The 23,000-nt window shown below is 50.5% G+C and overlaps 1 protein-coding gene across 2 annotated transcripts in view; it reads right to left on the bottom strand.

The window, feature by feature from the left end:
• The window catches only part of PRDM11 (PR/SET domain 11), a 78,274-nt gene that overhangs the window by 32,234 nt on the left and 23,040 nt on the right, over positions 1 to 23,000 (bottom strand). For both annotated transcript variants that reach the window (XM_054587110.1, XM_054587111.1), the window contains exons 2-4: positions 11,097 to 11,221; positions 10,636 to 10,739; positions 9,815 to 10,077 (exon numbers count right to left, since the gene is read on the bottom strand). In XM_054587110.1, the coding sequence (XP_054443085.1) occupies positions 9,815 to 10,077; positions 10,636 to 10,739; positions 11,097 to 11,215 (486 nt within the window). In that variant the 5' untranslated portion in view covers positions 11,216 to 11,221. The remainder of the gene's footprint in view (positions 1 to 9,814; positions 10,078 to 10,635; positions 10,740 to 11,096; positions 11,222 to 23,000) is intronic.

Raw genomic sequence — 23,000 nt, forward strand, 5'->3', positions numbered from 1 at the left:
AATTTACTAAAAATTAGTCCTCAACCTAGGGTCTTTGGATGCATTCCCAAGATCCAAAAGTTCTAAGAATTTTTAACTCCATGTTTTCATTTTTAAAAATCAACATAAGAAAATTACCATAAGATTTCCACCCACACAAAAGCAGTGCACTGTGACTGAGTTGGCACCTGTGGTGACTGAATTCTTGGCCCCAGTTCTTGCCCTTCCCTCTCGCTCTTGGCTGGATGACCCTGCAGTAGACTCTGTCTTACAGGTGGCCTGTACTACTTCTCTGCTCCTTGACCTTGGGTTCAGCCAGATGATTTGTTTGACCGATGGGAAGTTAACACACATGATGCAAGCAGAGGCTTGAGAAGTGTTTATGAGGATGGGCTTGCCCTCCGGGACCTCTGCCTTGGCCAGGAGAAGCATTTGCCCAGGGAGCCCCTGGCCCTTCAGTCTGGGTCCAGAACAAACACACATGAAGCACACCTGGCTCCACAGGGAGGAGCTACGGTCTGAGGCTGGAGGCAGAGCAGCCCAGCCATGGCCAGATAAATCGGCCGAACCACAGGCAACCAGCACGTACGTGGGCAAGGATAACTGACGTTGTTCTGTACCCGGGGTCAGCACACTCCAGCCTGCGGGCTAAATCCAGCCCGCCACCTGTTTTTGTATGGCCCACCAGCTAAAAATAGGTTGTATATTTCCAAATGGTTAAAAATAAATCCAAAGAAGAGTATTTCATCATGTGAAAATTATATGGAAATCAAATTTCAGTAGCCATCGGTAAAGTTTTGCTAGAACCTGCCACACCTATGGCTGCTCTCACACGACAACGGTAGAATTGTGTAGTTGTGACAATATACTGTATGGTCCACAGAGCCTAAAATATTTACCATCTGCGTCTTTACACAAAATGTTTGCTGACCCCTGTTCTATGCCATTGAATTTGGAGGAAGCCTCTTACACAGTAAGAGTACAACACTTGCATGAGCCCGTGAAGAAAGAACAGATGCAAGCTTAACATGTATACAACACATTCTGGCAAAGAAAAGACCAAGAAACATCATGGCAGTTGCACTAACAAATGATTTCCCGGTGTTTCAAATAGAGACAAACAAAATAAAGACATGCCAAAGGCCAAAGAATCTGTCTTAGTCGTCACTATCACATTCACCTTATAAACAGCAACTTAATTCCAGTAAAACATCATCCAAACTGTTCAACTGACTTTGTTAATTTGAATTCTCTTGGTTTGGGTAGTTCTTGTTCATTTCATATCTGTAAATCTGTCTTGGTGTTGTAGCTGTTTAAAAGCTATAAGCAATGTTGTTTTTATCTAGCTTTATGTTTATGCCTCTTTAAGTAACATTAAAAGTCACAGAACACATCACAAGGGAGAAGCAGCACCGCTGTTCCAGGGCTCAGGGGACAGGAATGAAGACGGTCAAGTTAGGAGCTGGTACGTATGGAAATATCGGGCAGTTCAGAATAGTTTTTCACGCTTTACTTTGGTTCCAGTGTGAAGATTTTGAGAATCACAGACTCAGTTCTAGCCAGGACCCCTTCACTAGCATATATATTTTGGGGGGAACCTTTGGTTTTGCTTGTGATCCAAAAACCAAACTACCAGCATTTATAAAAGAGTTATACAAGCTGAGTTCATTTAATGCTTCTTGTGTTAAGAGGAATGTTAGAATCAAGATATGTATTTTTATTCCTGGAAAGAGCTGAGAGTGAATCAAGAATGTCTTAAGATCCATATCTTAAAACAGAAGAAAGGGGACTTTTTTCCTAGCACCATCTTCCACTTTTCCTTCTAAGCACACTCTACTTCTGCTATACCCTATGGCCATCCCCCGCCTCAACGTTATGCATGTGCCCCTGGGCCTTTGCACATGCTGTGCCCACTGCTTGCAATTCATGCTCCCTCAGTTCTCAACTCCTTAGGCCACTCACTTCAACTCATCCCTCAAAATTTAGTTCAGGTGTAGAAGCAAGGGAACCCCAGTAACAACGCTCATGCCTATTGCCTGGAGATCCTGGTTTCTAAACATCATTTCGCACTAAAATAAATCAGAGCTCCCAAGAAAGATGGCAAAGAACACCTTTTTGCACCAGAAAATAAGAAAGTGCTAAAATGAGAATAAGCCAGTCTGAACAATCTCCTGCTGGTCAGTTCCAGGGTAACTTAAACAACAAAAAGAATGACAGTAATAGACTAGAACACATTGAAGGAAAGAAGAATTCATGAGTCCATACTGATACTAAAAATAACTTTTAAATGGGGAATGGGAAGGGGGAGAAGTTAGAGCACTTTTTTAAACAGAAGAATATCAAGTAATAAATGTAAAAGGTATAGTTAAAAATCATTTTAAACCAAGAATAATAATTGATACAAGCAAGACTCATCCATCACTGCTAAAACCATCGCTAAAAGACAAGGCAAGCTGATGTCTACAGTGAAGAAGACACAACATCATCTGTGCCAAAAATCTATAGTCTGAATCCATCATGAGGAAACAATCAGACAATCTGAACTCTGGAACGTTCTGCAGACAACTGGCCTAAACTCTTCCAAAGTCCCGATATCACGAAAGAGAAAAACAATGCGGGGGGGACTATTCTAGAATAAACGAGACTAATGAAACGTGACAACTAAATGCAATGTGTGATTCTTGAGTGCATCCTGGGTGGGGGGAAAACTGTAAAGGACATGACTCAGGGCAATTGGGGAAATATGAACAAGGGCCGCAGTTGAGACAATGTGGTATCCATGGTTAAATTTCCTGAGTATAATAACGATACTGTGGCTATGCGGGGCAGGGGTCACAAGCGACTGCCTGCAGGTCAAGTTCAGCCCCTCTCTGTTTGTATACAGTCTGCAAGGTTTTTGTTTTCTTAATAAATGAAAAAAACTTTTTCATATAGTTTCACTGATAAGATTTTCAAATTTATATGAAATTTGCATTTTTAAGTGTCCACGAATAAAGTTTTATTGGAACACTCATTCTTTCACGTACTGTCTACGGCTGCTTTTGCCCTGTAACGGCAGAGCTGTGTAGTGGAGACAGAGACCATATAGCCTGTAAAGACTGATGTATCTCAAACAGTTTAGAAGAAAATAAACAAAAATAAAGTAATTGTTATAAAGTGTTGGCAATAGGTAAGTCTAGATACAGGGTGTCTGGGTGTTCACTACACTATTCTTATAACTTTTCCACAGGGCTGGAAATTTTTCAAAGTAAAGAGTTCATAGAAATTAAGCAAGAAGCATGCAAAGCACTTGCTCATACTGGTGCGCACAGACATGCCCAACATATCTCAAATGTCCCTTCTTTTCTCTCTGGACAAGCCTGTCATTCTTCCCTTCCCTGGGCTCTCCCTGCTTGGTCAAACCTGCCTGTTGGTGCTGCAAATGTCTGCCGACACATCCATCTATCCCAGTGACTGAGGGGTTTCCAGACCCTGTTCTGGAGGGCCTGTCCTCGAACTTATGCACATCCAATTTCAAGTTTTAAAATAAATCCCCGTTTTATGATGGAAGCTGAAACGGAAAACGCTGCCACACCATTTCACGGCGGCGTCCCCCCAGGGCAGGAGAGGTCTGGGGGGCGGAGAGGCTGGCTGACAGCGGGTGAGCAAGCCTGCCACACACTGCCCTCCGCAGAAGGACCTCTGGGCTGGCCTTCTCGGGAGCGACCTGGGCCTTCTCACGGCAGGGACAGTACACACGGGCAGCTGCCCAGGCTCGCCTTTCCCAGGGGCTGCCAGGTTCGGACCCCGTGCAGCGAAAAGTACATCTACAGGTCATTATGGCATACATGGTCAGCCTCATTCCTGGCTCCGTTTCGGGCCTCCACCCTTGTTTTTCTTTCTTCTCCCCCAGTTTTACTACGCTATCATGTTCTATTTTATGTATCCTGCTAGGCTGCCCCAAATCCCTTCTGAAACAAGATCAGGTCCAAGTAAAAAACTGAAATAGAAACTCCATGCTGGCCTTCTCTTCCTTCTGCCTCTTCACCCAACCACATGGCTGCCAGGCCCCCTCCAGCACCCGCGCCGGCAGCATCGTCTCCGGCCTGCCGCGTCTGAGGGCGGCCTAGCAACCTTGGCAGTGAGGTATGGAGTTTATAATTCCCAGGGAGATGAGAAAGCAGAAGGAGGGGCATTTCTTCTCTGAACAGCCAGAAGTGAGTGCAAAACTCCTTCCAAGGAGGCCAGGCCACAAAGTAGAGATGCAAAGTGGAAATGGTCATTTGGTCCATCTAACCCCACGCAGTGACCCCGCTGCACACACTGGGACAAGCGATGCCACCGGTTAAGGGCAGACAGAGAGGGCGCTTGTGCCACACAGGCAAGAAGAACAGAACAGAGTGAGCCAAGGCCAGGAGGTAGGAACAGGTGAGAAGAGGAAGGGAAGTGAAGAGGGACACGAGGCGGGATGAGAGGGTGGGTTCCGGGGTCGCAGTGCCCACCTCAGTGACTCACCAGCTGTTCAGCTTTGTGAGGAATGACTCACCCTCTCCAGGCCTCAGTCTTCCCAGTTGTGCAAAGGATAGAATAATATTTACTTCCCAGGGGCATTGCTAGGATCAAACGAGAGCATGTGATAAGGTGCCGAGCACGACCCCAGACACAGAGCAGGTGCTCAATAAACATTAATGGCCACACCACCATCAGCACCATTTCTACTGGAGTGGAGTGTACACGCGGAGCAAGTGTGGAAGGAAAGGTGTTGTGCTGGATGGGGACCAGAGCTTGGGAAGGCACAGAGAAGGTCGGGAAAGGACATCAAGCACGGCTTTGGAATAGGATTTGACGAGCAAATGCAGCTTAGAATGTGGGGCTCCTGGATCCTGATCCAACCTGTCCTCTGACACACACACACACACACACACACACACACACAGGCCCTGCTTTCTTGAGCCATTTTGCACATCTGTTCCCTCTAGGCCTTTAAAGCCTCTCACTTCTCTGGATCACAAAAGTCAAAGCCTCCACATGCGACTTCCAGCCGCTCCCCCCTTCACCCATCCACACGCTACAGTTCCTGATCCTAGGAAGGAGCCTACAGGGGAGCAGCCTGCTGGCCTCCAGCCCCACCCCTGCACCACGGGCCACGCCCACTCCTGACCAGGAAGCTGGTCTATGACCAGGCTGCATATTCCAGGGCTTCCTAGTCTACCTTTCCTCCAGACCCCAGATGCATGCCAACCCACAAACCTGGGGACGCTGCCTGCTTTACAGACCCCAGCCGGCCTGGCCGGGCTGTCCCCAGGTGCAAACTCTGACTCTGGTGGGAAAAGGAGGGGATTTGAGCAGCCCTTCCCTGGGCATGGCCCTAGATTTTTTCCCCTGAGACCGCCACAGGCTGAGAAGCCATCAGCCTCCTCTGTTGACTTCTATCCACCCTTCAAGACCCATCTCCAACCTGCGCAGCCAAAACCAATTCTCTCTCTGCCCCTAAAGCTTTCTGCAGCACTACAATCGCCAGCAATGCTCTACCTCCCAGTTACTTGGTTGGGAATAAGCCGCCTCCCCGCTCATTCCCCTTGGCCCCTGCTCCCCATAGCTAGACCACAAGTTGTAGAAGAACAGAGAGCAAACCTCATACATTTCTGTTACTGCTAGAGCTCCCTGCTCAGGGCCCAGTGCTTGGGAGCGGCTCTGTGTCTGGGGCTGAACACACAGCCACATTCACTGCCCCCCTCCTTACTCATGTCTCCCCATGAAGGAACTCTTTACAGCCCACGGCATCGTGGAGAGGGGCTACCCTGGAAGGAGACCAAGTCTACCATGTACCAGCTATGGAAGTAGGGGCCACTTAACCTCTTCAGTCCCGGGTTTCTTCATCTGAATAAGTGGGGCAGCAACCTCCAACTGTGGGACTATTGTGAGAAGGAATGCGGAACACACCTATCATACAATAATTGATCAATGAGCAGCCAGACGTAAAACAAGCCAGCCACCCTTGCTGAGCCCCTCTCCTCACCTCCCACTCACTCACTCTTTGGTCCATGGCAACGTGGCTTTTGTTGTGAAACTGCCACCGCCAGGGACACCGAGGCCTGCGTGCTGCCCGAGCCAAGTGGGCTCTCAGTCCTTAAGCTTCTCACCCTGCACAGCGCTGACCTCACTGTCCATCCCTTCCCAGGGCTTCAGCTTCATAAACGCATAAACTGATATGCTCAGTTTCCCCTTCTATCCTCTCAGCTGCAGACCCACACGCACCGATGAGCCCCCGGGCAGCGCCGCCTGGGAATCCCCTGTGCCCCTCAAACTGCGCGCCTCCGAACTGCACTCGCCTTCCTCCTTCTGCTCAATGTCAGACCACCTCTCCGCACATTCTAGCAGATGGCCCCAAAACACTGGGGTAGTTTCCCACTGCTGCTACGACAAACCACCACAAACACAGGGGCTTAAAACAACACACATTTGTCAACTCACAGCTCTGGAGGTCAGAAGTCCTAAAATCAAGATGTCAGGAGAGCCGAGTTCTTTCCTGAGGCTCCAGGGAAAAATTTGTTTCCCTGTCCTTCCTAGCTTCTGGAGACTGCCTGACCTCCTTGGCTCCTGGCCCCTTCCTCGATCTTCAAGACCAGCAGGAGAGCATCTTCCCATCTTTGCTCTCTAACTCCGGCTCTCCTGCTTCCCTCTTATAAGCACACTTGTAATTACACTGGGCCCACTGAATCATCCAAGACAATTTCTCCATCTCAAGATCCTTAATATAACCGCATCTACAAAGTCCCTTTTGCCATATAAGATAGCACAGTCACGGGTTCCAGGGATCAGGACATGGGTACCCTTGGCAGGGCCATAATTTGGTTGACTAAGCTTATCCCCTCCCTGTGCTCCAAACCTCTAGGATATCCCTCCAGTGACAGGGGGAAAAAAATGCTGACCCCCCTCCTTTCCATATCCAATGTCTCCATCTGAACATTCTCAGGTAATAGATAAGCTTATCCAGCATGTCCTATCTCTACTCTAAGGCCCCTCCCACTGGGTTTTTTAAAGATGTTCAAGTCCGTCATTAACAAACTCCCTTGACCCTATGTCTTCCTCTAGCCGCCACCCTTCCTATCTCCTACCCCTCTCCTCCACCTCATCTCTAATCACACACCTGAGAAGTGGCTCTACTGGCCACCGCCATTCTAATAAGGTCTCCACCTCACCACTCGCCTGCAAGGGTTCTCAAGCACAGTACTATCGATATTTGAGGTCCGACCATTTTTTTGTGGTGGATGCTGGCTCGTGCATTATAAAACACTGAGCACCTCAGCTGGCCTCTGCCTCCTAGATGCCCACAGCATATCCCTGTCCAGAGCTGTGAAGGCCAAGTGTGTCTCCAGACATGGCCAAATGTCCCACGGGCGGAAGGAGGGGAAAGCAAATTGCTCCAGGTTGATGGCCATTGTCTTAGAGTAACAGCGCCTGCTAAAGTTACCAATGACTTCCTCGGCACTAAATCCAACGGACACTTCTCTTCGAGTCCTTCTCTTGCTCGGCTTCTCAGCAGACTTTGACACTATCGGCCATTCTGGCCTTCCCACCTCTCAGACTGCTCTTTTTCTGTCCCCCCTGCAGGATCAGACTCCCCTTCGAAGCACTGACTGCTGAAGTTCCTCAAAGCTTAGTCCTAGGCCCCCTCCACCTCTCACTCAGCCTGCTCTCCCTGGGGAATACCCACTACACCCATGGCCTCTCTGACCACCTCCGCACAGGTGACTAAAGAAGTGGTATCTCCAAACCTCCTTTGCAAGCTCCAAACCCACATAGCTAACTGCCTGGTTGACCTCCGTTAGGATATCTTGATGTCACTCCAACTCAACAAGTGCAAACCAAGACCAGGATCTTTCCCTCAACGCAGCCCCACTTCTGGGAATTCCCGTTTCCCAGAGAAAGGCACCATTCCTGACCTGTTGGGAGAGGAACACTGCCCTGGTTGTTCTTGACGCTTCCCCCGTCCTTACTTAGGCCAGTCAGTCTATTTCCAAGTCAAATATCTCTTTCATCTCTGAAATAGTTTACAAACCGCTTCACTTGTCCTTGTGTCTCTGCTCCCACCCTAGCCCAAGCCTCGACCATCGTCGACTTAGAGAATGACCACAGCCCTCTAACTAGGGTGTGGACATCCTCTCTTGACCGATGCCCCCGCCCCCCCCCCTTAGTTCTCCATGCTGTGGCCAAATCACCCTTTCAAAACATTCAGTAAAATGTCCCATTGTTCTTAAACTAAAGAACAGAAGTCCCAGTTGGGACCACTGGGCTTCAAATGGTCAAGCCTTCACCTCCTCCTCCAAGCCCCTGTGTTGTCTGCTCTCCGGGCAGACTGATCTTCTTTCTGTTGCTCAAACACCCTATGTTCTCTCCTGACACAGGGCCTTCGGACATGCTGTTCCATCCATCTGGTTGCCCCTCACCGATCTTCCCCTGGAGGGTCTTCTCTTCCTTCAGTCCCAGCTCAACTATCAGGAAGCCTTCCCTGCAGTCTTCCAACCCCCTAGCCTGCCTTCCTCTGCTGTCCTGCATCCTCCCATCTCTGTTCAAGCTTGACTCCTAAGAGTTGTCTTGGATAATTCTTTTTTATGTCTTTGAAAACCCCTCTTCCTCACCTCCACATCCCATCCATCAATAAATCTTGGTGATTCTCCCTCCTAAATCTCTCTCCAATGCACCCACCTCTAGCACCTACTAAACCACCCTCTTTCCTTACCTGAACCGCCATCCGAGCCTCCCACTTGGTGTCCCAATTCTCCAGGCCACACCTCGCTTGCAATGCTTGTGGCTTCGCCTGGCCCACAGGAGGGGCGATGCACTGACCCTGGTTTGTGAGACGCAGCACGATCTGACCCCTGCCTTCCTCTCCTTCTTGCCACTCAGCCTCTCAGACTCATTGCTGTCGCCACACGGGACTTCTCAGAATTCCTCTCTCGGCTGTTCTGCCTGCACGGAGCATTTCCCCATCTCCCTTCTACTACTGCTACTTGCTCTTCAAGTCTCTGGATAAAGGAAATCTTGCCCAAACCCCTCACGTCAGCCAACAATAATAATAACAGCTGATATTCGCTGCATACTTACTAAGGGCAAGCATGGCTCTAAGAACTTTGCACTACTGACTCATTTAATCCTCACCATTAGCTATGATTATCCTGTTAAAGAACAGGCACACAGAGGTTAAATGACTCGTCCAAGGTCACATTAGACAGTAAACAGCAAGGCTGGATGACAGAACGAACTTGGGCTCCGGGCCTCACATGCCCGGACACTATGAACACTGCCGCCTCCCGCTGTTCCCAGAGCGTCCTGCATTCCCCCTTCAGTAACAGTTCTCACATGTGCACATACTTGTTCAGTGCCCGCTCTCCCCGCCAAGACTGTCCACGCCCTGAGGGCCGCGACCATGTCTGCCTTATTGAAGGCTTTACCTCCAGCACCTAGCCCAGCACCTGCCGTTACTCTTTTAGCTGAATGTCATGCTTTGCATTTCCACAGCCTCCAGCTCCAAGTCACCAGCTCCAGAGAAGGGCATAGGGAAACCCTTCATAAATGCCACTGAATGGGCTCCCAGACACACACAGGGAGGACTCACAAGGAAACCACCCTACTGCTGATTCCGCTGAGATGAGCTCCACAGCATGGCCTTCAGCCACCAAGGGCTGCAGCCACTTAGCTGGGGCAAGGGGACGGCAAGATTCATGATCTACCTGTCCGGGGATGACGGCAGAGAAGTTCTGGAGCCAGGCTCAGCCAGCGAACGGCTCCCCCTGCTGGTTCCCTTCCATGTTCCTGGGCACCCTCTCCCATGGCTCTGCCCGGGGACACTCACCAGCCAGGAGAAGAAGCCAGCTGACTTGTCCTGGGTGGAGATCTGCCCCTCATAGGGGCCGAAGATGTGGCCTTTGGGGATAACCTCATTTATGCACCGCACATCATTCTCCCCATTGGCGTCCTTGACCACCTCCATGCCCTGTGGGATGGTGAGGGCAGCCCGGTCTGGGATACCCACGGGCACTGGCGTGTCAGACACAAACACCGGGGGACCATGGTTCGGGCATTCATCCACGAAGTACTCTTGGCAGGACTCACAGACTGGAGGGATAGAAAGAGGAGAAACTCAGTTGTTGGGGGAGGCTGAGGGGCTGATGGGAAGCCCACCCTGAGGACAGCACAGGGCAGCGGAAAGCACTGCATGGCACTCCGGAGCCCCCGCCCTGGCTCCACCCCAGCCAGCTACAGGCCCCCGGGTCTTCAGTAGCAATAACCCAGTACGCTCCCTGGAGGCTCAAGGACGTGCCTGCCAACACTAAGGAAGCCAGTAAGCTCCCTTTGTTTCAAGTTTGATAAAGCAGAAGAAAGAGCACTCTCTGGAGTCAGATGGGAGTGGGTCTGAATTGCAGCTGTGCATCTGCCGGCTGTGGGACCTGAGGCAGGGTTCTTTCCCTCACCCAGCCTCAGTCTCCTCACCTGGAAAATGGGACCAGCAACAGCCACCTCAATGGCTAACGGGGAGGATTAACTGAGGCATGGACCTGTGTCTAGTACTTAACAGGTGAGTGCTGATCATCAGCATTACCCCTGCAAATTCCCTAAGCGAGATGGGGTATGAAGGGAGGAGCAGCCCAGCAAATAGCCCCAAGCTCCACTTACACCAGAAGTCCACTTGCTGGAAACTTTTGGGCATGATGAGGTCTCGCTTCCCCTTCAGTTTCTTGTGCTCCACTTCCATGGCCGAGGGGTCTGGTCTCCTAGAGCTGGCCAGGACAGGGGCCATTAAAGAGAGCAAAGAAGCCGTCAGCGGGAGAGGCTGGTGGGCAGAGAAGCCGAGGCCACAGGAGCAGGGCAGGTGGAGGAGCCCCAGCCAGCCTGCTCCTTCAGCGCAGCAGGCAGCAGAAAGGGAAGAGCCCTGAGACCTGGGCCTAGGCCTTCTTGGGCCACTGCGTGGGTTTTCTAAAGCCCGTGCTCACCTCTGGTCCCAAGAGCAGTGCAGAGAAGGATAAGGAAGGTGGGCAGGGAATAGGAACTTTCTGCAGGGCTCTCCCACCAACCCGACCAAGCCAGCCCTGTGATTCCCCCCGTCTCCCTCTCCTGTCCCCACACAGGGGCCTCACCAGGGCTGGCCATACTCCTGGTCTCGGAGAGGCGAGCAGACCTCTGTCTTCACCACCGTCACCATGTCCCCCACAGCTGCCTTGGTCTGTGCCAAGCACTCCTTCATGTTCTCAGTCATTCTGTTCTGGGGTCGGGAAGGGGGGACCAGCACAGGAAAAGGATCAAAGAAACAGGGGAAGAGGGGTGAGTGTCAGAGAGGGCAATCGGGGGTCCGCGGAGTCTGGTTACCCTCCCTGCCATCCCCAGAGGAAGCGCTTGAGAACACAGACAACAAAAACAGCTGTAGCCTGGCCAAGAGGAAATGCCATTTCTATCCCGGGCTGGTCCTGGGGACGACTGGAGCCACCAGCCCCATGGGGTCAGGGGCCAGGGGCAGCTCAGGCCAGGAGGCAGAGCTGGACAGCACAGCCTGGGCCCCAAAACCAAAGGGCAAAGAGTATAAGGAACCCGCAGGAGCCTCCGCACAAAACTCTGCAGTGGGGAGCAGGGGAGGGATCCACTCAAGTCCAGCTGGGGCCAAGGGGGGCGGGCTAATGAAATGGGCCCTCAGTGACTCGCGGTGAAACCCCTAGCCCAGGGGCTGCCAGGGAATGCAGGCAGGCCCGCTTGGCCAGCTCAGAGCAGGTACAGGCGGAGCCTGGGGGTCCTGGTGTGGGCTGGCCCTGACTCCAAGCCCCACCCCGCTCTATCTAGGGGACTCTTCCCAGTCGCCGCTTACCGCCCTCCTCCACCACTGCGCCGGGCTTCAATCCCTCCCTCGGCACCCCAGGGTCCTCATGCCAAGCCCGGGGACACTCTTCGGGCCGGGCCAGGCCAGGGCAGCGCGCAGCTCGGGCTGGGACCGCGCTGGCCCCGGGACTGGGCGAGCGGCGTGTGTGACTCACTACCCGGGGCCCCGCTGGCCACACCCCTGCTCCTCGGCTAATCAGCCCCCTGCTCCCCACCGGGGCCCCAAAGCCAGCGGCGGCAGGGAGGGGTGTGGGGAAACATGACGGCCTGCCCCCTCCTCCGAGCCGGCGGGGACGAGGGGAGGGGAGGCGCGCGGAAAGGGGCGGGGGCTGCCCGAACCGGGCCGAGCTACCCCGCTCCAGCCCCGGAGCTCGCGGGTCGTCCCGTCCGCGTGTCGGACGGGGAAAGTGTGAGACACCGCGATCAGGCCGGGGCAGCGCACGGGTCGGACGCGGGGGCGACGAGGGCGGCCTGGGAGGGCGCGGGCTGGCTCTTTCCCTGTCACCAACCTTCCCGGCGGGGCGCTCCCTGCCCTGCCCGGCCGGGCCCGGCCCTGCCCAGCGCCCGCCCCCCGCCCGCTAGGCCCGGCATTCCTTGCGGGGGCATGTGGCTTCTTGCCGGCCCCGGGGGCACGCAGTTGGCTGGCGGCCGGGAGGGGGGCGCGCGGGGAGCTGGAGGAAGCGAGCGCCCGGGAGCGGGGGCGGGAGGGGGCCCCTCGGGAGGAATTCCAGCCCCTCTCGCGGGCTCTGCCCCCACGCGGGCCGGGGGGCGCCGGACGGGTGTCTGGTGCGGGTGATAGCGCGGGGGAGGCTGGGCCCTGTGGTACGGCGGGTGGTGGTGCAGGTCTGCGAAATGCGCGAGCAGCTCTCGGCGCGCCCTCCCGGCCTTAGCAGCCGAAGCGCTCCCGCTGCAGAGCGGCCTGCTGCGCCACGGGAGCGGCCACTACCACTCAACTCGCCGGCGGCGCACCGCACGCCCGCCCCTCTTCCCCACCTGCGCGGCCTAGGGTGGGGGCTGGGCGCCTGCAGCTTGCGGCTCTACGCTTGGCCGACCTCATAGCCCATGGATGGACCCCGGCCTCCCATGAGAGGCAGGAACCTAGGGGCTGGAAGGTGTCAAGTGAGTTGCCCAAGGACAAGCAGTCCATTCCTGGTGACGTCCGTACTGGAGCCTAGGGCCCTCTCTGAGTAAATTGGAAACAGAATCCCCAAACTCAAGCGGGAGGTTTGCGGTCTGGTTTTCGTCCATGCCGTACCCTCTGCCAGGTCCCCTTACAGAGGGATCATCACCCAGATCGCCCTGGGATGGGCTCAGGCCTCAACCCCCATGTCCAGCTGCCAGGTGCGGACAAGAACCAATGCATTTGAAAGGGATCGCTGAACACCCCTGCCCTGAGGAGCACTGTCACTTGGGTGACAACATTCACACACAAACAACCTGAGGCAGTTCTGTCCGTGGTTCAGAGCCTGCGCTCCAGAGCAGGGCCTGTATTCAAACCCTGCTGATCAGCCAAGTGCCCCTGGGCAGGTGTGATGGCCTGAATGCCCACACCCCGCCCTCCCCAGTTCATACGTTGGTGCCCAAACCCCCAGGTGCCTGTATTTGCAGACAGGCTCTGCCAGGACATAATAAAGGTTAAATGATGTGGTAAGTAAGGGTGGGGCCCAGATCCATCAGGGCTAGTGCCCTTATGATATGAGGAGGAGAGGAGACACAAGAGCTTGCTCTCTCCACCAGGTGAAGATAGTGGAAAGGCAACAACAGTCTACAAGCCAGGAGGCTTCACCAGAAGCTGAAATTAGTCAGCACCTTTATCTTGGCCTTCCCAGCCCCCGGAACCGTGAGAACTAAATGTCTTGTTTAAGCCACCCAGTCGGTGGCATTTTGTTAGGGCAGCTGAGCTAACTAAGGCATCAGGTTCTGTGCTCCGACTTCTTCGTCTGCAGAATGTGGCTAATATTAGAGTCTATCAAGACATTGCTGTATTAGACCGAGATGAGTTTGAAGGGAGCGAGGCACAGCTTGTGCAATCCCACCGAAGAAGGCCCATCAGGAAGGTGGGCATGAAGAACATCATGGCGGGGGAGGGGGCGCTTTGAATTCTCTCCACTGGATTGGACTTGTTGTTGCTGTTCTTTTAATCGGTTATGTGCACGCTCTGGCTCCGTATTAGAGACAGGTTGCTTGGGGCCATTTTGCATTGGACCCCCTGCTTTGGCCCTCCTGCCCCTCCGCCAGCCGCACCTGTACGCCATGCTCCACCCCACTGTGGGGCCCATGAACTCGCTGTGTCCTCCACCTGCGCATACATGGGAACTCCTACCCCAACCGTTAGCTCTCACTGTCCCCCCTCCGTAATAACCTGTCCAACCCCATCTCCCTCTCCTCGTGGCGCCTGTCACACTTAGAACGGTCATTCATTAGCCTGTTTGATTAATATCTGTTTCTCGTAATGGGTTATGAGCTCCCAAGGGTGGGGTGCAGGCCCTTTTGCCCGCCACTGCACTGCCAGCACCTGTCACAATGCCTGACACCAGGGCAGAACTAGCCAAAGACAAGGTGTCAGGGCATAAACTTGAAGGCACCCACTCTCAGAGTCATGCACTTGTAAGGATGGCACCCAAGAGTGAGTGCCTTAGATTTTGCACGCTGGGGGCCTTGCTTGACTTACCGTGACCTTGGCCTTACCTAGCGCGTAGAACATTCTCAATAAATATTTCCCAAATGAATGAATGACCAAATGACCCATGTCATAATTCACTGCCCCCCTCCTCTAATATATATGTCCTGCTTGCCCTGTTGAGAATCTCAACTCTAAAAGAGACCTCAGAAGGGGAGACGTGGTGGGGGGTATTGTTCTGAATACTCTTCTCACGATGCTCTCTAAGTGAGTCCTGCCAGGCAAGGTGGGCAATGCTGGCCTTGAGAGGCAGTGAGGTGCAGTGGGGAGTGTGGTGGAATTAGACTCATGAGGTCTGGAGCCTGAGTGTGATAATAAGTTGTAAAGTGTAAGCTGTGTGACCATGCGCACATCACTTAAACCAGGGATGCCCAACCTGTTAGCAACCAGGCCGCACAGCAGGAGGGGAGCGGCCCAGCCAGCGAGGGAAGCTTCAGCCCACTGCTCCCCATTGCTGGCATTACCGCCTGAGCTTTACACCGCCTACCCCCCAGCCCCCGCCCTTAGAAAAACTGTCTTCCATGAAGCTGGTCCCTGGTGCCAAAAAGGTTGGGGACCGCTGACTTAAACTCTCTAGGCCTTAATGTCTTCCTGGTAAAGTGGAAATGATCCTAATTGGTTATTACCCATAAGGAATAAACGAGATAAAGGTGGGGGCAAGGCCTTGGAAAGAGCCAAGTGCTATGGGTTTGTAAGGAATATTAACATTACACTGGCTGCCTAGAGGTAAGGAGGTGAACAAGAAGGGCAGTGAGGAGACTGGGGTGGAACGCGGGTGGAGGGAGGAGAGACTAAGAAAGAGGGAAGGGAAATAGAGAAGAGTAGGTGTAGTGAGAGGGTAAAAGATGGGAGGGAAGAAGGAGAAGAGAGAGGGAAGTGGGGAGAAAAAAAGTAGGTGGCAAGGGGAAGGAAGGCTGAGAGACAAAGGCAGGAAAAAAGGCATGCAGACACTTTTCACGTCCTAAATGGTCCCGGGAAAGCCACCCCCTGCTGAGGAGAGCATTCATTTCTAGCTCCAGGTAGAGAGCTCCACAGGCCACTTCCTTGCATGCCTTATTTTTCATTTGCAGCCCACCTTCATCACCTTAAAGGGCTGTGATGATTTATAACCCAAACACGTAGTCAACAGGGCAGATGGACAACCAGAGACATCATGGAGAAAGAGTAGTGCTGGTTATACCAAGAATCTGTCTTAAGATGGTTAGCGATCTAGCTTTCCAGTCAGTTCTGAACCTCCTAGCAGCTGAAGCAGAAAAGGAAACATGATGGGTTACAGAGGACACCTATGTATTGACTGCACAACTAAGTTCTCTCCATTCTTAGAGGAGTCCAGTTGCCTGGAGAACCAAAATCAAGCCTTACTTGCATGACTGATGTGCGTTACCTAACTCCTGTGTCTGTAAGGAAGGCTGTGGGGGCAGGGAGGGAGAAATGGGATGTGGCAGAATCAGTGAACTTCCATTTGGGAAGTGAGAGAATATGGACTTGCGTCTTTCACTGAGTCCATCCCAGCCGGCACTGTAAGGCCGGAGCAGGTGAAGCTCCCCAAACCATTTCTGCAGACTTCTGTGGCCCTGCTGGCCCGGTGAGGGACTTGGGGGAGGTGTGGTGAGCAGGCCTCGTGGAGGACTCCGAGCTGCTGGCAGCGGTCCCTCTCAGCTGGCTCCTCCGAGTCTGCACACGCAGAGATTAGGCATGTTGCAAACCCAGCAATGAGATGCAAACCAAGAAGAGGGGACAGAATGTGGCTCAGGAGGCTACAGCTCTGTTTTCACCCTTGGCAGCATGCCAGGGTCCTGGAATGCCCAGCAGCCCGTGTGGCCAGAGGACTGGGAGTTTGTGCCCACTTGCTTTCCCTAGAGGCTGGCAACATGAGAACTGGCAGGTCTGTTCTGGTGCCACCGCAGCATCCTCTGCTGTCCCTTCTGATAACAAAGGAATAAGAGATGAGGGGGCTGGCCCAAGTCACACGCTGACCCCAGGCTGGGTATCCTGAGCTCCAGGTCTCAGTCCTGGCTGTGCCATGAACTTTTCAGGTGACACAGAGCACGGTCCTGCCTTCCCCTGAGCCTCAGTTCACCTGCCTGGAAAATACAAGATCCAACGTGGTTCTTAAAAGTCAATCATGGGAGTCATGGGGAAAAGCATGGGATCATGGGGAGTTGTCGAATGGAGAGAAAAAACTGACTTGAACTTAGACGTAAGGTAAATTGGCAAACGTGTAATTACTTTTGTGATTTATTAAAAAGTGTTCACGGAAGCTCTATGTCACCGTGTGTTTTGTTAATCAACTGATACCAGCGTGGCCACTCACAAGCTATATAACCTTGAGAACATTAATTAACCACTCCTGCAGGTTAATTGGTTTCTCCATCTGTCCAATGGGACTGATATAAAAACCTATCTCATACGGCTCTTTTACATAGCACAATGCCTGCCATATAGTAAGATAAGAGTTATAAATATTAGTTCTTATTATCATTCATTTTATTTATTATTTTAAAATATAACAGACCTCAGGTGGTCACGTGGGTGAAACTTTTGACATTAAAATATGGCTGTGAGGGTATTCACAGCCATATTTTAATACCCTTATTAGAGAAACTCTTTTAATAAATCTATGCTTTAAAGATGCTTGTCCCAATAGAAAAAAATGGGAAAGCACATGAAAAAGCAATTTGCAAAAGCAGACAAATAGCCAATAGGCTTTATGGAAAACTGCAAAACTTTAACACTCAAATATAAATGAAAACAAATAAATATCACCCTTTCTTTTACTAATTTGGCAAAGATTAAAAATACATATTCAGAGTTGGCAAATGTGGGAGAAATACCCTACATGCCCAACTCGTTGGAATATAAATTGGTCTATCCTTTCTGGAAGGCAATATGGCATCACTCATCAAACGCCTTGAAATGAGCAAAGTCTTTGTAGGAGCAATTGTAGGAGCAATCCTCCTCTAGGAATTTATCCTAAGGATATAATTAAGTTGTGTGTAAATATTTACCTACAAAGCTGTCCTCTACAGCACTATTTTTAGTAGCAAGAAACAAAAAACAATGTAAATCTCGAAAATGGGAGAGACGTTAATAGGTAGCATAGAATGAAATACTAGACAGCAATTCATAATGCTTTAGAAGAATATTTATTGATATGGAAACAAATATTCAACATATTGTAAATTAAAAGTGAATGTTGTTACCCTGGCTCGTGTGGCTCTGTGGATTGAGCACCAGCCTGTGAACCGAATGACCGCTGTTTTGATTCCCAGTCAGAGCACACGCCTGGGTTGTGGGCCAGGTCCCCATTTGGGGGTGTGCGTGATGTTTCTCTCCCTCTCTTTCTCCCTCCCTTCTCCTCTCTCTAAAAATAAATAACATATTTTTTTAAAAAATTATTTAACTGAAAGAAGATAACTGAAAAAGGCCAGATACTGTATGATTCCAACAATATGACATTCTGGAAAAGGTAAAACTATAGAGGCAGTAAAAAAAAAAACAGTGGTTTCCAGGGGCGAGGGGCTTGAAAAGATGAATGGGAGGAACAGAGAGGACTTTCAGAGCAGTGAAAATACTCTGTATGATATTAAAATGGTGGACACCTACGATTATACATTTGTCCAAAGCCATAGAACGTGCAACACCAAGACTGAACCTTAATGTAAACTATGGACTTGGAGCGATTATGATATGTCAATATAGGTTCATCAGTTGTACAAAATGTACGACTCTGGGATGGGATGTCCATAGCTGGGGATTTGTGTGAGGACAGAGTGTATCTGGGGACTCACTGTACTATCCTCTTAATTTTGCTGTGAACCTAAAACTGCTTTAAACAATAAAGTCTATTTTTTAAAAATGAAAATTATGAAAGACAGATACAAAATAATACCATTTAAAATGTATATGTACAGCCATATGGATTTGCATGCAGAGGTCTGTGAAGATGCATTCTAGGTTATCTATCACTTGTGGTTAGTTGGTGGAGGGATAGTGTCAAAGGGAGAGTTTTCTTTCTTTCTTTCTTTCTTTCTTTCTTTCTTTCTTTCTTTCTTTCTTTCTTTCAAAAAAGAATGTTGCTTAAAACTTCTTTAAAGAAACTCTTTATACTCCTTTAGTTTAGAAATTGCTAGAGAAGATACCTAAGGTTCTTCCATCATTATTCACTTGTCATTAGATGCTGAGATCAAACCAATTGGTTAAGAGGAAGGAGGAACCCAAATTAGAGACTGAATACCAGGCACGTCAGTGGCACCAGATGCATATTTGATGAATCAATTAATCAATCAATTGATTGGTCAATAAGAGCCCTGTTTTATTTCTACATTGAAGCCTCTGTTTTTCATTTTCTTTATGATTCCCATTTTGAAAGATTTTCTGTACTAAACAGAATGCATGCATTGCATAGCAATTCATCCATTTTGCTAGTTTTCCCTAAATACACAGGCTATGCTATCACCAGGGTTAACACACTGGTTAGTTGCTATCACTCTAAGCAAAAGCAAAGAAATCTGGCACACACATTCACTTGTCCCACTAATTAATATTAGCTAATAGGAAACTGTACAATATTCATTTAGGTTCTTTATATTTTAAAAGTAGACCAGTGGAGAATACTATGCAGAAATGAGAATGAGCAAACTACAATATATGATATAGTATGGATGAGTCATAATGCCTAGAAAAGAAATGAGACCCTAAAGAGTACTTACAGTGTAATTCAATTTATATAAAGTTTAAAAATAGGCCAAACTAGGGTGTTAGAAGTAGACGTGTTCATGGCTATCCTTGGGAATGACTGGGAAGGGAAAGAAAGGGTGCTCTAGGGTGCTGGCCATGCTCTATCGATCCTGATGCTGCTCTCTGGGTGTGTTAAGTTTGAGAAAATATATTGAGCCATGCTCATACGTATGTGCATTTTCCTATATGTACTCATATGTTAATAAAAACAAAAATATATATTGGCAGGGGCCCTAAGGACGAAGTACTCCCATGTTAGGACCTCTGACCCTGTGTAGCCCTGATTCTGCATCTGGGGGAACTGTGGCAGAAGGGGCTTCAGGCATTTGTCTGCAGAACAGTTCCCACTCAGCATCAGCAGGGAGCTGGTCACCATCAAGGGTGGCGCTGGGTGGGGGCTGGGGCGGGGGACGGTCGGGCAATGGAACCCATTCTCCCAAGGTGGCTCTGGTCCCATTGTGGATGGTTGACTCCACCATTGGTAAGACTTTGATAAGAGCACATCGGGAGAAGCAGTGTGGAGATTCGTGAGTCAAGTGGAGAAGGTAGTTAAAGGTGCTACCTTTTTAATGTGTTCGCTTTTCGTAGAGGACGCTGCTGGTGGCTTAGCTGGACCCCATGCACCCTTTCCTCCCCACTGAGAGAACTGGACATTGTTCAAGTGCCACACCTCCCACCCCCAGAACCGGCTGAGATTCAGGAGAGCTGAGCCTACATGAATCTAAGCCAATTACGGTAATACCCTCCCCCACCCCAATGATTAGATCATAAACCTGGACTTTAACCAATCACCTTGTCATCTCCTGAGGTGACACCTGACCTACGGAGGCCCATCAAAGGGCAGGAAGAACCCTTTTTCATGACACAAATGAGAAAGCCCAGGGCCATTGTTGCAAATGGCAGCCGTGTCCTGCAGAGGACCTGGGCCCGAAACCCCTTTAGGAAGAAGCTAGGACAGCAGAGCAGAGGGAAGGTGTTGTAGTAAGAAATGCATTTGGTCTTTGTCGCCAGTTCACAACACAGAGCTCCTAAAAACCCTGGAATTTCCCAAGTAATGGGAGTGTCTTTCGTTCTTCATAAGGAGCCCCTTTCTGTCACACCTGAGCTTCTGCCAATGAGGTGACGTAGGACAGGGACCCTGTACCTCAGGATGGCTTGGCCACCAGAAAGACTGAGTGATCCAAGTTAGAACTTTCAGCCCTACCTACTAGTCTCCTAGGAGAGGAGGGGGCCTGGAGATGGAGCTCTATAAAAAAAAATTTTTTTATTGAGTCATAATTGACATAAAAGCATTACGTTAGTTTCAGGTGTACAGCATGATGATTTTATATTTGTGTATGTTGTGAAATGATCGCCACAAAAATCTTATGTCTATCACCACACATAATTACAGAATTTTTTTCTTGTGATGAGAACTTTTAAGGTCTGCTCTCTTAGCAACTACAGTATTATTAACTATAGCATGCACATTGTAACATTACATGCTGTACAGGACTTACTTATTTTGTAGCTGAAAGTTTACACCTTTTGCCTCCCTTCACCCACTTCGTCTACCCCCAACGCCCAGCCCTGCCCCCAGCCTCTGGCAACCACCAATCCATTCTCTGTATTTATGAGTTGGTTTTGTTTCTGTGTTTTAGACTCCATATGTAAGTGAGGTCACACAGTACTTGTCTTTGTCTGACTTATTTCACTTATAATAATGCCCTCGAGGTGCATCTATGGTGTGGAAAATGGCAGTATTTCTTTCTTTTTTATGACTAGGTAGTATTACATTGTATGCGTATCTATACAATCACATTTTCTTTATCCATTCACCCATCAGCGGACACTGAGGTTGTTTCCATGTCTTGCCTGTTGTAAGTAATGCTGCAGTGAGCATGCGGGTGCAGATAGCTTTCTGAGTTAGTTTTTGTTCTCTTTGGATAAATACCCAGAAATGAAACTCCTGGATCATACTGTGGTTCTATTTTTAATTTTTTGAGGAACCTCCCTACAAAACAGTATCCTCACCAGCACAAGACATAATGTCTTGTCTTTTTGACGAGGAGTGTGAGGTCCTACCTCCTCGTGGCTTTGATTTGCATTTCCTGGCCATTAGAGGATAACGATGCTGAGCGCCTTTCCTATACCTGTTGGCCCTCTGTATGTCCTCTGTGGGAAACTGTCTTTTCAAATCCTCTGCCCATTTTTAAATCAGCTATTTTTTCTGTTTTGTTTTGTTTTGTGTTTTGCTAGTGAGTTGTATGAGTTCTCTCTATATTTTGCATATTAACTCCCTCTCAGATATATGAGCTGCAAATATTTCCTCCCATTCTGTAGGATGCCTCCAAAAGCCTTGAACGGCAAGATGCTGAGAGCTTCCTGGCTGGTGAGCACATGAAGGGGCTGGGAGAGTGGCGCTGCCGGAGAGGAGCGTGCAGGCTCCGGGCCCCTCTCCCTAGCCCCTGCCTCTCTTCCATCTGGCTCTTCCTGAGTGTATCCTTTATAATAAACAGTAGTAGGAAGTGAGAACTTCCCTGAGTTCTGTGAGTTGTTCTAGCAATTAAGAGACCTTGAGGAGGGGTTGTAGAAACGCCTGGCTTATGTTGGTCAGGAAACACGGGTACCCCGGGATCTGTGACCGGAGTCTGAAGCGGGGGCGGTCTTGTGGGGCTGAGCCCCCAAACTGTGGGCTCTGTGCTAACCCTGGATCGTTCCTTTGAGAATTGAACTGAATTGTTGGACACCCAGTTGGCGCCAGAGTGTTAACTCAAGCCCCCTAGGACAGGGTTTCTATTACATGAGGCCAACGCCATTCTCACAGGTACCCTGTCCTACCAAGGTGCAGCCCCCACCTCCCAGTGGGTCCACTCCCACTGAGTCTAGAACTCTGGCTGAACCTCTGTGAGGTGTCCACCTCGATGGTGTCAGCCCACAAAGGGGCAAACTGGGTGGGCCCACAGCATCTCACTGCCAGCCACCTGCCTCCCCTAAGTGCAAGATCTGACTGAAGCTATAACCATAGCACTCTGTCTAGTGCATTGCTCAGGGGATTGAAAACCAGTACCTCTATTGCGAGCAATAATTTAGCACTGGGAAACTTTCAAAAATGCACACAGCCTTCGATCCTGCAATTTCACTTCTAGAAATTTCTCTGAGACCCATGTGTAAGAATAATCACTGTAGCACTGTCTGGAACAGCAAGAGACTGGAAACAACCCATGTGCCCCTCTGGAGGCTGGTTAAATACATGATGGCGTAGCCATACACAGCGGGCAGCTGTTTCGGGGAAGACAGCGATGCAGAAACTCCACCCCTTCTCTGGGAAAACCACCCTGGTCTGAGCCACCTCTGCCCCGCGCCCCCCTTCCCGGAGCCTGAAGGGCTGCAGGGGCAGCCTGACAGTCGCCCTGCTTCCATTCTGCCCCTCCTGTCCATTCTCTAGCCTGCAGTCAGAGTGAACCTCTCACAACCTAAGTCAGATCAGAGGGCCCCAGACTCAAAACCCTCCGCAGCGTTCCATCGCACACAGAGCTGACAGCAAAGCTCTTCAATGCCATGCTAAGTGGCCAGTCTGCCCATTCTGTCAGACACCTCATCTCCTACGCCTCCCCCCACCCCCGTCTCTCTCACTCCCACCAGTGACTGCCTTGCTTGGCCCGAAACGTAGCACATTCCTGTCTGGGCACTTTGCACTGGCTGTTCCCGCTGCCTGGCATGCCCTTCCCCCACAATGCCACAGGGCTTGCTCCCTCCCTCCCTTCAGGCCTTT

This window comes from Pteronotus mesoamericanus, unplaced genomic scaffold, assembly GCF_021234165.1.
Source record: "Pteronotus mesoamericanus isolate MK-2021 breed Mesoamerican mustached bat unplaced genomic scaffold, CSHL_Meso_final scaffold_1066, whole genome shotgun sequence".
Classification (NCBI taxonomy): domain Eukaryota; kingdom Metazoa; phylum Chordata; class Mammalia; order Chiroptera; family Mormoopidae; genus Pteronotus; species Pteronotus mesoamericanus.